This window comes from Xiphias gladius, chromosome 11 (genome assembly GCF_016859285.1).
Source record: "Xiphias gladius isolate SHS-SW01 ecotype Sanya breed wild chromosome 11, ASM1685928v1, whole genome shotgun sequence".
Taxonomy (NCBI): domain Eukaryota; kingdom Metazoa; phylum Chordata; class Actinopteri; order Istiophoriformes; family Xiphiidae; genus Xiphias; species Xiphias gladius.
Genome location: NC_053410.1, coordinates 13,733,359 through 13,747,162, shown reverse-complemented (window position 1 = coordinate 13,747,162; position 13,804 = coordinate 13,733,359). Strand labels below are relative to the sequence as shown.

The window sequence follows — 13,804 nt, the reverse complement described above, 5'->3', positions numbered from 1 at the left end:
GTCTCTGTGGTTGTTGAACAAACCAGTCGCATCAGATGATTTCTCTACTAAAATTTCACTCAAAGTTCTTGTGAGCAGGAGGGCAATGTACAATCTTTAATGGTATCACATTAAGCAGAGAGGTTTAGCCATTAATGTTACACATTTTATTCTATTGTTCTGAGTAAAATACATTTCACATCAAGGAAATATATTTCAACACAATACAAAATGGAGGAAAATGGACACTGTACCAATACTGACAAGACTACATGTATATAAGTTTGTATGTACATGAAATAACCAAAAGCATTCATTAGTGTAACAATAACAGGGATTGTCTTTACATTTGTGCCTTCAGTATGCAGTTTTTTTACATGGCATGAATAACCAAAGTTTAAATTAGTGCCAAAGTTCCCTGCTGCCATGTAGAACAAAGTCAAATTTATTGAGATTTTATTGTAATGTCAATCAAATCGATGCTACAAATTTGACCGCTTATTTAAACGCCTGTTGGGACTTATTTATATTTCCAACCCCTTATATTTGTGTTAATGATGATGTTTTGAGATGTTCTTGAAAAAAATTGGTGTTTTACTGACAAACTTTAAAAAAAAAAAACCCCAAAAACTAAAACATGTTTTTGCACGAGAAAAGCCTGGCAAAGGGTCTGTGCGATAAAGCTGAAACGAAAACTTTTAAAAGCTACACGCTTCTTCCCCTCAAATCCTGTACAATTCATACCCGTCTCATCTTTGGCTCGATCTATGGGTGCAACATGTTACGGTGGTACAGTACAGTCACAAGCTGAGATACATGTTTACAGATGTGTTGAAATGCTCACTAAAACTGTCCGGTTTTTCTTGTTGAAATTTCGGCACCATTCAAAGAGCAGTAAGAGCAAAGGAAAAAAGCAGAAACTGAGCCACCTAGTTATGAGCAATGTAAGCTGCCAGATAATGAATGAATTCCAAATTAGCAGTAACATGATTCATTCGACGTTATCCAGCACAATAAACAAATACAATCTTCAATATATATTTTAAATAGCTCCTACAGCAGCACAGCAAAGGTTATATAGTGCAGTTTTACTCTCAGCAGGAAAACACCTAAAACACACAATGACTGCCATTGGCACTGTGCAGAAAAAAAATGTCATAATGATGTAGTCACGGTTTATAACAAATACTGGAATACAGTAGTGATGGTAACGGAAACACTGTCCTGCAGTGCGTGTGGTCATGTCTCGCTGTTACTGAAGTGGGCAAGGGACTCAGACAGTAGCTACCATCTGTTAAAATGGACGATACAGAAAAAGTTTGATTGTTGCTCCAGGAGTTAAATGTTTAGATGAAAATTTGAAAGACAATGATGAGTAAAAGAACAGCTGAAAGAAGACTTCCATACCAAAATGAGATATCCATCATATAAAAATAATACAAAGACATTCTCATACAGAACTTAGGAGTCATATAAAGACACTCTTAAAGAATAGGAATCTGAATTTCAGATGGGAACAATGTTGAAAAATGATCTGGATAGCATTTTGGAATAAACCCATTGAATTTCAAGCTCACACTTATATGATCCAGAAATTTCTGAAGTTTCTCTCTTCTATACAGAGAGAAACAACCATGTATTTCTCTCTGCACAGAAGTTCCCTCATAAAACTGCAACAGTTGTGTAGTTGCTGTAACACTCAAGTCAGTTTAAATAAATGATTGTACGACCTCAAATTTCAGAACCGAACTCAAGTGACTAAAGATGCGTGATGGAGATGAATTTAAGTGTGAGCATGGCCTGTACAATCTTACTGTTGGTTTTAGGTTTTTTTTTTTTTTTGTAAATCAGTCCAAACATTGAATCATACTTGGTAATCTGTTACTCAAGTCAAGTCTGACCAGAGGAACACTCATCTAATCTGAGGGCTTGTTATTCCAAAAGCAATAGGAGCACTTGCTCATTTGCAATAAATTACCCTCTTGTAACACAAGCAGCTGACATTGTTTTCTGTTGCATATTTGGGGCCATCTAGTGGATTCACTAACACAGGCACACCTTCAAGTTAAAGTCTCTAAAATCCCTCATGCATATATGCTCCATACATTGTACATCATATATATATATATATAGACTATATTCATAAATTCTTCCAAGAAAAATATACTGGGATAAATTCAGCTGATACTTCCTCACGTACTATCATCACTATCTAACCACAATGGACAGTTGTGTGTTTGGAGAGCTTGGTCTACAACTTGAATGAATTTGATCAGAGAAGCAAACTCAGCCAAACTGTCCATTTTAACGAAGCAACAACAAAGACTGCACACATTTACCCACTGCCCTCACCTGGATATAAGCATTTAGTATTTTGACTGTCACACACGATTAGCTACCTTCATTTGGTACAATGGGACATCAATGGCTCCAATGCAAAGGACAGTTTTGCAGATCGCTAGCTATTTGTTGAACATAAAAACCCTGTTATCTTTAGCTTAATTAGACAGCTCTGCTTGACGACCAAGCAGTTTTGACCTCTTTCAACCTGCTCATGCTTTTCTTCAGGTCAGGTCCGAACATTAAAAGCAACAAATTGGAGTTACAAAGTTTTCGCATGATAGCAGCAATACACTGTTGTCTGTGGTCTGATCAAAGCATTTTCTTTCAGCAACAACACACAACCACAACACAGGACATTCCTTTCCACCTAACACAACCATCAAACCTCCAAACTAGCAACATCACAACTATCAAAGATCTTGTCAATATGCTTCTAAAGATAGCAACTGCACTAGTTCATAAAGTGATCTCAAAAGATAAAAGGCCTTGAAAAAGAGGCTGCCAACGCCATGGCAACAGTACATATTTATCGTGACAAAGATCAGACTCATCAGTGTTAACTAATTTACTCTGTGCCTTTGTGGGCTTTCGTAGTATATTTCCTACATATTTTCTTTGCCTCACATACCTAGCACCTCATTACCTGGTCTAAGAATATGAAGGGGCATAAGTACACTTTAAGGAGAGTTGAAGAGAGTAAGAAGCTGCACCGGTTAACAAGGAGGCAGAGTACAAAAAAAGAGGAAGTTATTCACCAGGTGTTTGACTATTTGGAGCTAATTAACGCACTGGTTTTTCCATTTTAACAGCAACAATTTTAACATAAAATAGTATAATATTTATATTTGTATAATAGTTCAAAATATTACTTTTTAAAACACAATAATGTGACAAATAGGGAAGAATTGGAAAGCAAAAAAGATTATGTTACATTCAGAAGCAATTACATACACAACTTAAAAGCACTAGCCTTCGTTTTAAAGTTACACATTTTTTATCGGAGTATTTGCATGAACCTGAATGCAACATGAAATATTGGTGAGTCAAACACAAATCGGTAACTTCATAAACTGCCACCCTAACATAGGCAGTTTAGACCAAAGGAAGACAGAAAATATACCACAACACGGCAAAAACAAAAATCAGGAATCAGTTTTTTCTTTTTTCTAAGGAGCTGTATCTATTTAAAGAGAGAACTGTCAGTTTTTTTCCCCCTTCAGTGAATCCTTCTTTTCAAATGAGTCAAATTATCATCGCCCTCCACTGTTACACTTGGAGCAGCTCTGTGCAGTAGTACACACACCAGCAAAAAAAAAAAAAAAATGCATAAATAAAATTTTGTTTCGCCCTCCTACTTGTGCCCACAGGACAACAGACGTGTATATATGTATGAGTGTCTGCATGTCTTCTGTGTCTGCATGGATATGTCTTGTCTGGTCCTACAGGCCCTTGTTGAAGTAGACGGTGGTGGTGTGGGGACTGGTCTGTCGTATCCTCTCCTGCACATCTGCTTCCAGCCCACTCACGCTCATGGAGCTACAAAGAGATGATTGAACATGATTAATTTGCTGCTACAGTTTAGTTGATGCTTAGAGAGAGACAGTGATGTGACAGTGGTACCTTTTCTGTGGGAACAGGGCGCAGCACAGAGGAGTTGCAAACACCAGGCTGAAAATAGGAGGTAGAGAGGCATGTTTTAGACAGTGTTGCTGGTTGCTTTTTACGTACAGATGCTTGCGATTCCATACAAGAACATCAACACATATACTGCTGGTGTTATTTACTTACCACAGACCAACGAGCCCCACCTGGACCGGAGCATTTAGAATTGGGAACCGCTACAAGGAGACAAAATCAGAGAAGGCAGAACTGCAGTGAAATCAGGCAAACAAATCGTCAATATGACATGTGCTTGTCCATAAGGACTATCCACACACATAAGCATGCAATGACTGTTTAACAGGTGGAATGCAGCAGGAGTCTTCAGCCTCACAAAACACCAGCACACCCAGTAAATCCACCAACTGAACAAAGAGCAGTATGACAGTCATGCATGCAGTCTGCTCACCTTCATGAAAGCTCTCTTCTCCAGAGCATTCATTATAACAGGGGGAATGGCTGTAAAAAATAAAAACATACCAAGTGAAGTCTTCTGCTTCATGAACAACACAAGCGAAAAATAAAATAAATTTCATACTTTAGCGGTGGGAAATTCTTTAATCTGCCATCAACTGTCAAACATTCAGGATGAGTCTGATGATGATCAGTTTCAATACTTATCTTGTTTTAACCATAGATGATTTGGTTGGGATGACAAAGGCTGGATGTACACCAGGTTTTACATCATGCTGTCACCGAGATGTTCATTGTTTCATGGGATACTCACTCTCTTTTAGCTCTGTTTTTGGTCTCTTCCAACTCCTGAGAAAAACATCTGGCTCTTTAGCTGATAAATGCTCCACTATGTTCACCAGCAAGTCACTGACTGTGTCTGTCTGCCATTGGGTGCTGAGCAGATAGTGTACAGTAGGCTTTTAAAGCTGTTTTACTGACAAAGGTTTCCTGCTGTGCCAGTGACAGCAGGGAGAAGGAACCAGAACAGTAAAGTTATGTGCAGATCAGCCGAACGACGAGCTGAACCTCACTTTAAAGCTCTGTAAAGCCAAGGGGATCTACACATTGTTATCATAAAAATATAGATTACAGCCGCTTTAACAAAACCAGCAGTTATAATCTTGACATTACCCATTGCTGGCACTGCCATTCCGATCCTTGACACCACCACCTGCACGATGGCCTGTTTGGCAGCATTAGCAGACTCTCCTAACCTGTTTCCATTCTCATCCATCACAGGGATACCATACTTCAACTCCCTGGCAGAAGCAAAAACAAAAGCCATGAAGAACAACTGGAGCAGCTGTCACAATTCCTAAAAGCTCCTGATTGAACAGAACGGAGGCCACTGGCTTCTACTTTAGAGATCTCACCTCTGTCTCATGAAAGGAATGTTGATACAGTTAGCAGCAGCAACAGCAGCAAAGGGGACAAACCGGCTGACGATGGGAGGGAGGCGCTGCACAGAGGGGGTCAAATCAGAGACACATTTGGACAACCAGTATAAACTCCCTGCACAAATATGCAAACATATATGCAGATCCGTGTGCCTATATCTAAGTTACTTTGTTTCACTTCCTCTGTTTATTTAATTGAACCACAGGCATTACCGTAGCTAGAGACTTGAGTCCCAGGGCAGTGACTACAGCTCCAGTAGTAGCACTGATGTAGGCTGCACTGAGCTGACTGCGGGGAAACAGACGCAGACACATATCCGGCATTAATAAAACCACTTCCTCTTTTGGCATTTTCACACATCATAAATAGCTGACCAATGCTACCGCACATGAGGACAGCAGCTGACAATCTGTTTGGTACATTCAAGTGAAATATTTCAGAGAAGAGTTGCCTCAGTTACAGTACAAATTGATGCTATGTATGAATATGCAAAGGTAAATGAACAAGAACATTTCACAAATAACAGCAAAGCAGAGCAAGACACTATAGCATTTATCATCACTGACATGCTTAATCCATGAATATGCATTTGCATGTCCAGAAGGCAACCCTCCTGAATGCATCCGTTAGATGCATTTCTGCAGCATCTGAAGGATGCATCATGTGGCAGAATGAAAAGAATATGCAAATGCATGTTGACCTGACATCAATCGGGAGCACTGAACCTATGTCAGCGTGAGTGCATGGTGACATTGGGCTGAACATGCTTAACAGTGGAACGTAATACCGCTGTGAGGGAAGGGGAGAGGACAGCAGCTCCCACAGCCTCCTTACAGACACTAGTTTAGAGGGAGGACAGGAATGATCTAGAGTGGAAGTGAAGTGATAAGTCCTCCCTACTTCACGGTGATGGGGGCATCTCCACTGCGGTTAGTGTAGTTGACGACAGCGTTGAAGGACTGGTTAACCCACTGCCAGAACACCACTGCCGGAGTAGTCCTGCAAGCACGAGGGAACAACACTGTGTTTGAGAAAATTAGATTTCGCAGTGTAAAGTAAAAACTACAATTTTGGCACCATTTACACTGCAGCGAAAGAGTCTAGAGACAACGTAAAAACTGTCGAATACTGTCACAGTAGAGCATACAAGTAGTTCTATCAAAAATACCCTACAGATGCATTCAAACATACACTACAGTCTACAGACTAGACGCCTAACCATCTTATGTCTAACCTATCTTTCCTTCTTTGTTGTGCCAACTTTACTATTTAAAGCCACCATGAGTAGAATCTGAAATTTCAGACTTCAGTCCCCCCCACTGTCCTCTCAGCAGCCAGCGATTTATCAGTATTCAGCAGAGTTCAGAGTTATATTTTTTATTCTTTAAGAGGATTTTCACTCTGTGCACGGATTAAAATCTCTATTTTTAATGCATTGCTGCATGCTGTATTAAGGTTAAATTTACAGTCACATGGAAACTGTATCAAATTTATTCAGCAATTTGGAAGATCACTTATTTCTATTTCTCCATTTTAATTAATAAATCATGTTTTTTTGTGTTTAGAGTACACTGAACCAAGTATTGAAACATGTGCTGTACCTGTAGAAGGTGAGCATGCAGCCTGTGATGGACATGTTCATTGGCACCTGAGCAGACATCCGCCCAATCACAAACATCTTCTCACCCGTGTCGGGGTGGAAGGCGGAGTCGTAGATGTACTTGGCTCTCCAGAGTTCATCCTCCGTCAGGCCGGGCTTCATGATCCCGGCTCTGAAAAAGTCACAACAGTGGAGTGACTGAGTCTTTCCAACATAAATTACAACACAGGACATATTTAACCATTTTTATACATCCTTACACAAAAATTTGCCACATAAAATGTATCCCCACAGCCTTAAGTACCCTGCCTTTCAAAATTCCCATGTTTAAACTGTATGATTGAAAAACCATACTGAATGATGAACAAGCACCTAATTCTCAGTGGTAACACTTTACTTTAAGTCCAGATGAGAGATTCTTGATGTATTTGTCAACAACTAGTGTTACCTTCTCAATTTTAGATATGCCTTTAAAAATGTTTCTTACTTATACGTGAATCAAATGTATCTGCACAAAATATGACATGCTGATTTTTACATTGATTCTTACGCATTGAAGAAAGGACACTGGCATCGCCTCACACCACCCCATCCAACCTAACATTATCATTTATACTTCTATTCCAGCTCCTGAACCTCTACCTGTAGTTCTCCACAATCACTCTGGCCTCCTCCAGAGTCTCAGAGGACAGCAGGACATTCCTGGGATCTGTGACCATGAAGAAGTGCTTGGCGCGCCCCATGAATGTCCCTTGATCCCATCGTGGCTCCTTGATGTTTATGTTTAGGGACAGCTCTCCAGACATCCTGGCTTTCTTTGATCAATGACACAAATTTTGATTAATATTCTAACTATTTTACAAATCTTTACTGGATTGGCATGTTAATACAAGTGTAGAAATTTGGGAGTATTTCAGAGGAAAAACTGATCTGACACATATAAATTTATGAGTAAATGTCTTATGGAGTTAACAAAGACCAAGGTCCAGTCAGGTACTGGACTTCAACAGGTATGTGAACAGGCTAGGCTTTGTTTGAAATTTTTTGATACCAATGTCGATATGATAACTGTGTTTCAGTATAGATACCAAAACAATACTCTTTGAGCAATATATACATGTGTTTCCACGAAACCCTCTTTTTTGTATTGAACAAAAGAAGACAAGGTTCACAAATGTTGATGTTGCATCAATACAAGAACTTGAAAATACAGTCTAAAATTGTCAACATTCTGATTTCAATGGGGAACTATCTGATCTCATAAAAAACCAGACATTTGATGACAATGTTTTCACGCCCAGCCCTACAGGTGAAATTTATTATAATTAAAAAAACCTGGCTGCACAGTCAAGCTCCCGGCTCTGCTGCGGTACAGAGCCGCATCGAAGCAAAGCCACCTCCCCCATCACAAATCAGCATACAACATAGAACAACTACACACAGTTATCTCTGAAAAAATAACCGCCAAAAAGGCTAGTTGTACAGGTTTACATTCCATCAGTATGTTCTGCCTCTCAGTACTTGTTGTCAGTAACCTGTGAAAAATGCCTATCATGTCTTCCTAAAGCCAATGCAGAATTTTTGAAAGAGTAAGAGTCAAAAACCCGAAAATATTCAGTTTACTGTTGCGTGAGACAATGAAAAGCAGTAAATCCCCACATTTGAGAAGCTGGAGCACGGTAATGTGACATTTTTGCTTGGAAAATGACAATCGATTTAGAGCTGCAACGATCAAAAGAAGCCGATCAATAGAAAATTAACTTGCGATTATTTTGATAATCACTTTATCGTTCCAGTCACTTTTCGAGCAGAAAGATCAAACAATTGCTGGTTTTAGCTTCTCAAAAGTGAGCATTTACTGCTTTTCTCTATCATATATGATAGTTTCTGACATATCTTTGAGTTTTGGACTGATTGACAGAAAAATTGCGCAATGCTATAATGTCACCTGATGAAAATGGGCATTCTCCACTGCTTGTTAACATTTCATAAACTAAATGAATAACTGATTAATTAAGAATTGGCAGATTAATTGATAAGGAAAATAATCATCAGCTGCAGTCCTAAAAAGATTATCAAAATAGTTTACCCATTACTCTTATATCAATTGACTAATCGTTTCACGTTTTTACCCTTGCACGTATCCAGTGAGTGCACAGGAGACATTTATGTAGGCGAACACAAACACTAAACCATTACAAGAATGTATGTGTTTATTTATGCAGCATTCCTATAGTGCACTGGGATAGTCCCTCCAATGCTCACGCCATAAGACGGTCATAACCACCTATGGGCCCATCTGCAGGCTGCATATGGATGGAGAAAATACCTCCTCGACGTACTGCACAATGGCGAGGTAACAACTGACACGGTGGATTCAGGGATACAAACGTTTAATATGTTGCTCAAACACACGAACAACTCCTGGTTTGTGTTCAAATGCAAATAAATACAAATTTCACATGCAAAATATCTTCAATCTTAAGAGTAAACACTTCCTCAAAGAGCCGGCTAACGTCTAAGACAGCCACATAAATGACATGAGTCACATTGCAAAGTAGCGGACCCAAGAAATGCCGTGACAGATGGGTTTAACCACACGCTGCCGGTTCCTGTAAGCGGGACGGCTAACGAAAGTAGTCAACAAACACTCACACGCTGCTGGAGTACGGGAATACGACAAACAGCACATTAAAACCACATTTATTTCCCACAACATCAAACCTTTAGCTACACAGGACAATAAACAGCTTTCCGCGCCTCCAGACCACAGCACTTCTTGATAAATAACGTCAACCAGTCAGCTAGCCAGTTAGTTTACAGGCTAACTAATGTGCTAGCACTTCGGTCAGCGTTGCAAGGGCACATATCGAGACGGGGGAAATCCTTATCTTAGTCGGATTTTGATTTAAATTAATTAAATATGTGAATCCAGTCAGCGCTGAAACCTACCTGGTTTGTTTTCTTTGTTTTTGAGAATATATGACCTCTCAATATCACAGTACCACCGGGTAGACGTACGCTGCCTTCCTGTACAAATCAAACTATCGTAAAACAAACCTTCGCCGCAAATATCGGAGAGGGAAATAGAAAAACTACACACTTTTTTCTGTTATACTTTACTCGTTTAAAAGGTAAACCACAAAAGCCCCGTCTACAAAACAGAGTGATGATCTAATATCTTGTGAAAATCAGTAACATTCAAACAGTCAAATCAATGAACTTAAGTTAAAGTACCAATAAAGCAGTACATCTGGTAAAAGTCCAATATTCAAAATGCTACTTAAAAATAAAAGTACAAAAGTGTTGACAGGTAAATGTACTTAAAGTATCAAAGTAAAAGTATTCTGCAGAAAAATTACCCATGTGAGTGATATACCATTAAATATTTTATTAGTGGAGGATCATTACTGGTACCTTAAAGCTTATGATTTTGCTCTTTTAGCTGGTCCAGGTAGATATAATTTGAATTTTATATATATTTATATATTTTGACATGATTTGGTTTTAGCCACAATATTCGTTATTGTTTCCACAAAAGCAAAACAAACAAACAAACAAAGCTCTCCTATCTATGTTAAAAGAAATAAGAAGAGAGAAAACAAAGACATTTCTAGTATAACACCTAGCAAAAGAAAACTAGCCTGACGACCACAGCAACAAAATAAATATAATAATCATGGCAACCATTATTATTGTTATAATTAAATCCATCCATATCATTGAATGTTATTAAAATTCTGATTTACAAACTGGTAGATTAATTGACAATGCATCATATATTAAGATCATCATATGTACGTCATATCTTAACTTGTCAAACACGTGTAATTATAACCTTCAAACACATGTACTGGTTTAAAAAAAAAATACCACATTTCCCTCTGAAAGTCAGTTCAGCGGAAGTATAAAGAAGAAGTCAAAAGCCAATACTCAACTAAGCATGAGTGTTTTCCGGAAAACACAGCTCCTGAGAAGCCTTTGAAAGCAGCACCGCGCAGCGAGACACCGGGGGCGGCGCTTGTCCTGGAGGACGTGAGGTGCTGGAAACCGCTGGGCGTGTTGGACTGACGGCGCACGATTGGTTAAAAAGCTGACGGACGGCTGACGGGCACTGTGGATGTTTTAAACTTAGGAGAATTTCTAAAAGTTGTCAACTGGCCCAGAAAAGGGTCTTAAATGAGACAAAAACCTTTATAAAAATATAGAATGATTAACAAAATTGTGGAAAGAGTTGGAGATATTTTCATAATATCGGTCAAAGCATACAACTAAGATGTTAATTACTTTGATTGAAATTGTCCAATTCTGATTATTTTATGTATTTTGTTTGTACTCAGTGTATCTAGTTTGAAAATATCACGATATGTAACTTTTCAAGCTGTGATGTCTTGTCGATGTACTGCACATTGATTTTGTTGAAAAAAAGTCGTGAAAAATGATAAGAATTATGTCCAACAAAAACAACCCTTGTGATTCCCCGGCGATGACTCCGACTTCACAATGAGGTGGTGGCCTGATATGACGCCGCTGGCCACCGGGTGGGGCTGTGTATCCGTCTCCGTGCCGCGGTCAGGGCTCTCACGAGGATCCGCAGCTCAGTTTTTTTTCCGCCTACACCTCTCTGGAGTTTTACTGGGAGATGTGGACTTCATCAACGCGCCAAGGACAAGGTTTATCTGAGCACATGCTGCAATAGACTCGAGTCCAGTGTCAGTGTAATGTTGTGCCCTTCATCAGTAGTCTGGCGCTAATGGCTGCACAGCTGCAGGGGCTTTATGTAAAAGGCTTACACCTCTTAAGACAATAATGGTCGCCTGAAGAACAAATGAGGTGGCACTAATACTCCGGAGGTGTCCGCTAATGCGTCGGTGACAGGGGCCAGTGAGCGTCTGCCTGGGCTCATTCGGCACAACGGGGACGCAGCAGGTAACGCTGTCATGCTTTGTTTGCTTTAGTTTGGACTCAAAGTCATGATGTTACCTTTTCCTGTGTGTGTGTGTGTGTGTGTGTGTGTCTGTGTGTGTGTGTGTGTGTTTGTAACGTTTCAAGTCAAAGTCTAAGTTTAGACTGTGTTTCTGAAAGAAGACGCGTTTAACTTTTACCGACACCCCGCTCGGGGCAGGCAAAAGCATCTGCTGTGGCAGATGTTGTCTGCAAGTGGCCCAGGAGTGTTTAGTTTTAGCTGAATGAATTTATGATAAGTATTAACAGCCAAAACTAATCCGCTTGTTTACTATCTCGTGGTCGCTGTCCATGGTGCTGACTGATAGAAAAACACAGGACAAAGTTCAGTGAGAGAAGAGCAGCGTTACTCCTGTGCCCGGGGGGGTCTGTTTTCAGTACCACTTTCTGAAAAGCCACCATTTATAAAGGGGTTATAAGCGGTGATGACTGGCTCGATCAGTGGTCAATACACGGTTTACTAATTCTTTATAGATCAGTTATAAGCCATTAATAAGAACAGCTTTTAGGTTGCCGGGTTGTGGAAAATCATCCTGCTGCACGACACTTTTCTAGTCTTTTTAGCTCTTTAATTCATTAGGGAGACCCCTCCAATGGACTGTTTGACCGTGCGCCCTCTGGACCAAATTCCATTTATAAACTGCTTATTAACATTCACAACTGCAAACTTGACGGGTTTATAGAACCCATGATTTATTAACATTTATAATTGCAGGTGAGTGACTAACTTTTGCCAATGGCTCACTAGAAATCGAGAACCCCAAGTCCCTTTATCAGTGTCACACTGATATTCATAACCGCAAACCTGACAACATTAGTGCGAAGCCCCGAGTACTTATCGATGGGTTACCAACATTAATAACTGTGTCATTACTGAATAGAAACACGGCCATGACATAACAAAAACATTTTATCTAAACAGCGCACTCTGATTCAACAGTCTTTATTCAGACCACAGAATGGGAATTTCTTGCGAATGTAATAAAACCAGCTTACCAACAGCATCTCACATTCACTGCATTGTTCTTTCTACATTTGTACTATATTAGGTTTTGCATGCATGTCAACAGCTAGAAGAAGATAAGTGGTCAAACAGTCCGTTGGATAAGTTAAAGAGGTAAGCTAAAAGACAACGTGTTGCGCTGGAGCAGGATTTTCCACAACCTGGCAACTCAAAAGTTATCTCTATTAATGGCTTATAACAGATTTATAAAGCATTAGTAAATGATTCATTATCCATTAAAACCCTTCCTTAATGGAGCCTTATGAGGAAGTGATACCCTATTTTCTATTCCAAGTTATTTTTTTCAGTCCAGGATCCCAGGTTAAAGATCATAACTCTATTACAATGAGGGAGTTTTATTATCCCATCTAGAACTTCTGAGTCCACATTACTCATCGCAGCATGTTCTTCATTCTTCTAACAACAGATATCCATTTAATTAAACATGACCCAAGGGGAATCACCATGCACCGCTGACCTCTCTGCAGACAGGCCCGCAGCCTCTCTACTGAAGCAGGGGGAAAAAGCCAGGCATCATGGACTCTATGGATATGGACTCCGAGGCTCCAAAGGACTCTAGTGGATTACACCAGCTTCTCTAATCTATACTGAAAAGTTATATCTTAAGTAAAAGTTTATAGTTCAATAGTTTGTCCATTCAGCTGTGTCGATTCAGTTTAACTTTGAGATTTCTATGTCACATTGTCTCCTCTGGATTCTTTTATAAAGCCTTATTCATGGTGTGAAACTGGTTTCAAAGAACATCAGGGATCTTACCTACAGCTTTGTAAGTTAGCTGCTCCAGTGAAGACCAGTTATAGCATTATATCATCCACTTTGGAAAAGCAGATGCAAAAAAATCCAGTTCCCCACCCAACCTGTCCCCCACCTCCTTTCCCCAA

At 39.6% G+C, this 13,804-nt stretch overlaps 1 protein-coding gene across 3 annotated transcripts; it reads right to left on the bottom strand.

Annotated features, from left to right (window-relative positions):
- Positions 1-131: 131 nt before the first annotated feature.
- sfxn3 (sideroflexin 3) lies at positions 132-9,988 on the bottom strand. 3 transcript variants are annotated; one of them, XM_040139346.1, is made up of 11 exons: positions 9,887-9,972; positions 7,577-7,749; positions 6,936-7,106; positions 6,235-6,333; positions 5,547-5,622; positions 5,310-5,395; positions 5,068-5,195; positions 4,391-4,440; positions 4,111-4,160; positions 3,943-3,990; positions 3,653-3,858 (listed from the first exon to the last, which is right to left on the bottom strand). In XM_040139346.1, exons 2-11 carry the CDS (start codon positions 7,738-7,740, stop codon positions 3,762-3,764), a joined length of 969 nt encoding a protein of 322 aa, XP_039995280.1. In that variant the 5' UTR covers positions 7,741-7,749; positions 9,887-9,972; the 3' UTR covers positions 3,653-3,761. The 3 variants fall into 3 exon arrangements, with proteins under 3 accessions (XP_039995283.1, XP_039995280.1, XP_039995282.1); XM_040139348.1 differs by having other exon boundaries at positions 3,762-3,858; positions 7,577-7,745; positions 9,887-9,988; XM_040139349.1 differs by lacking the exons at positions 5,068-5,195; positions 5,310-5,395; positions 5,547-5,622 and having other exon boundaries at positions 132-3,858.
- Positions 9,989-13,804: the final 3,816 nt, after the last annotated feature.

What these genes read in the sequence shown, in the direction of transcription:
- sfxn3 (XM_040139348.1), bottom strand. Translation starts at nt 7,740, where the DNA reads ATGTCTGGAGAGCTGTCCCTAAACATAAACATCAAGGAGCCACGATGG. An exon ending in AGAAGAGAGCTTTCATGAAG is followed by an intron (nt 4,161 to 4,390) that starts GTGAGCAGACTG and finishes GTCTCCTTGTAG; the next exon opens with CGGTTCCCAATTCTAAATGC. An exon ending in GTGGGGCTCGTTGGTCTGTG is followed by an intron (nt 3,991 to 4,110) that starts GTAAGTAAATAA and finishes TCCTATTTTCAG; the next exon opens with CCTGGTGTTTGCAACTCCTC.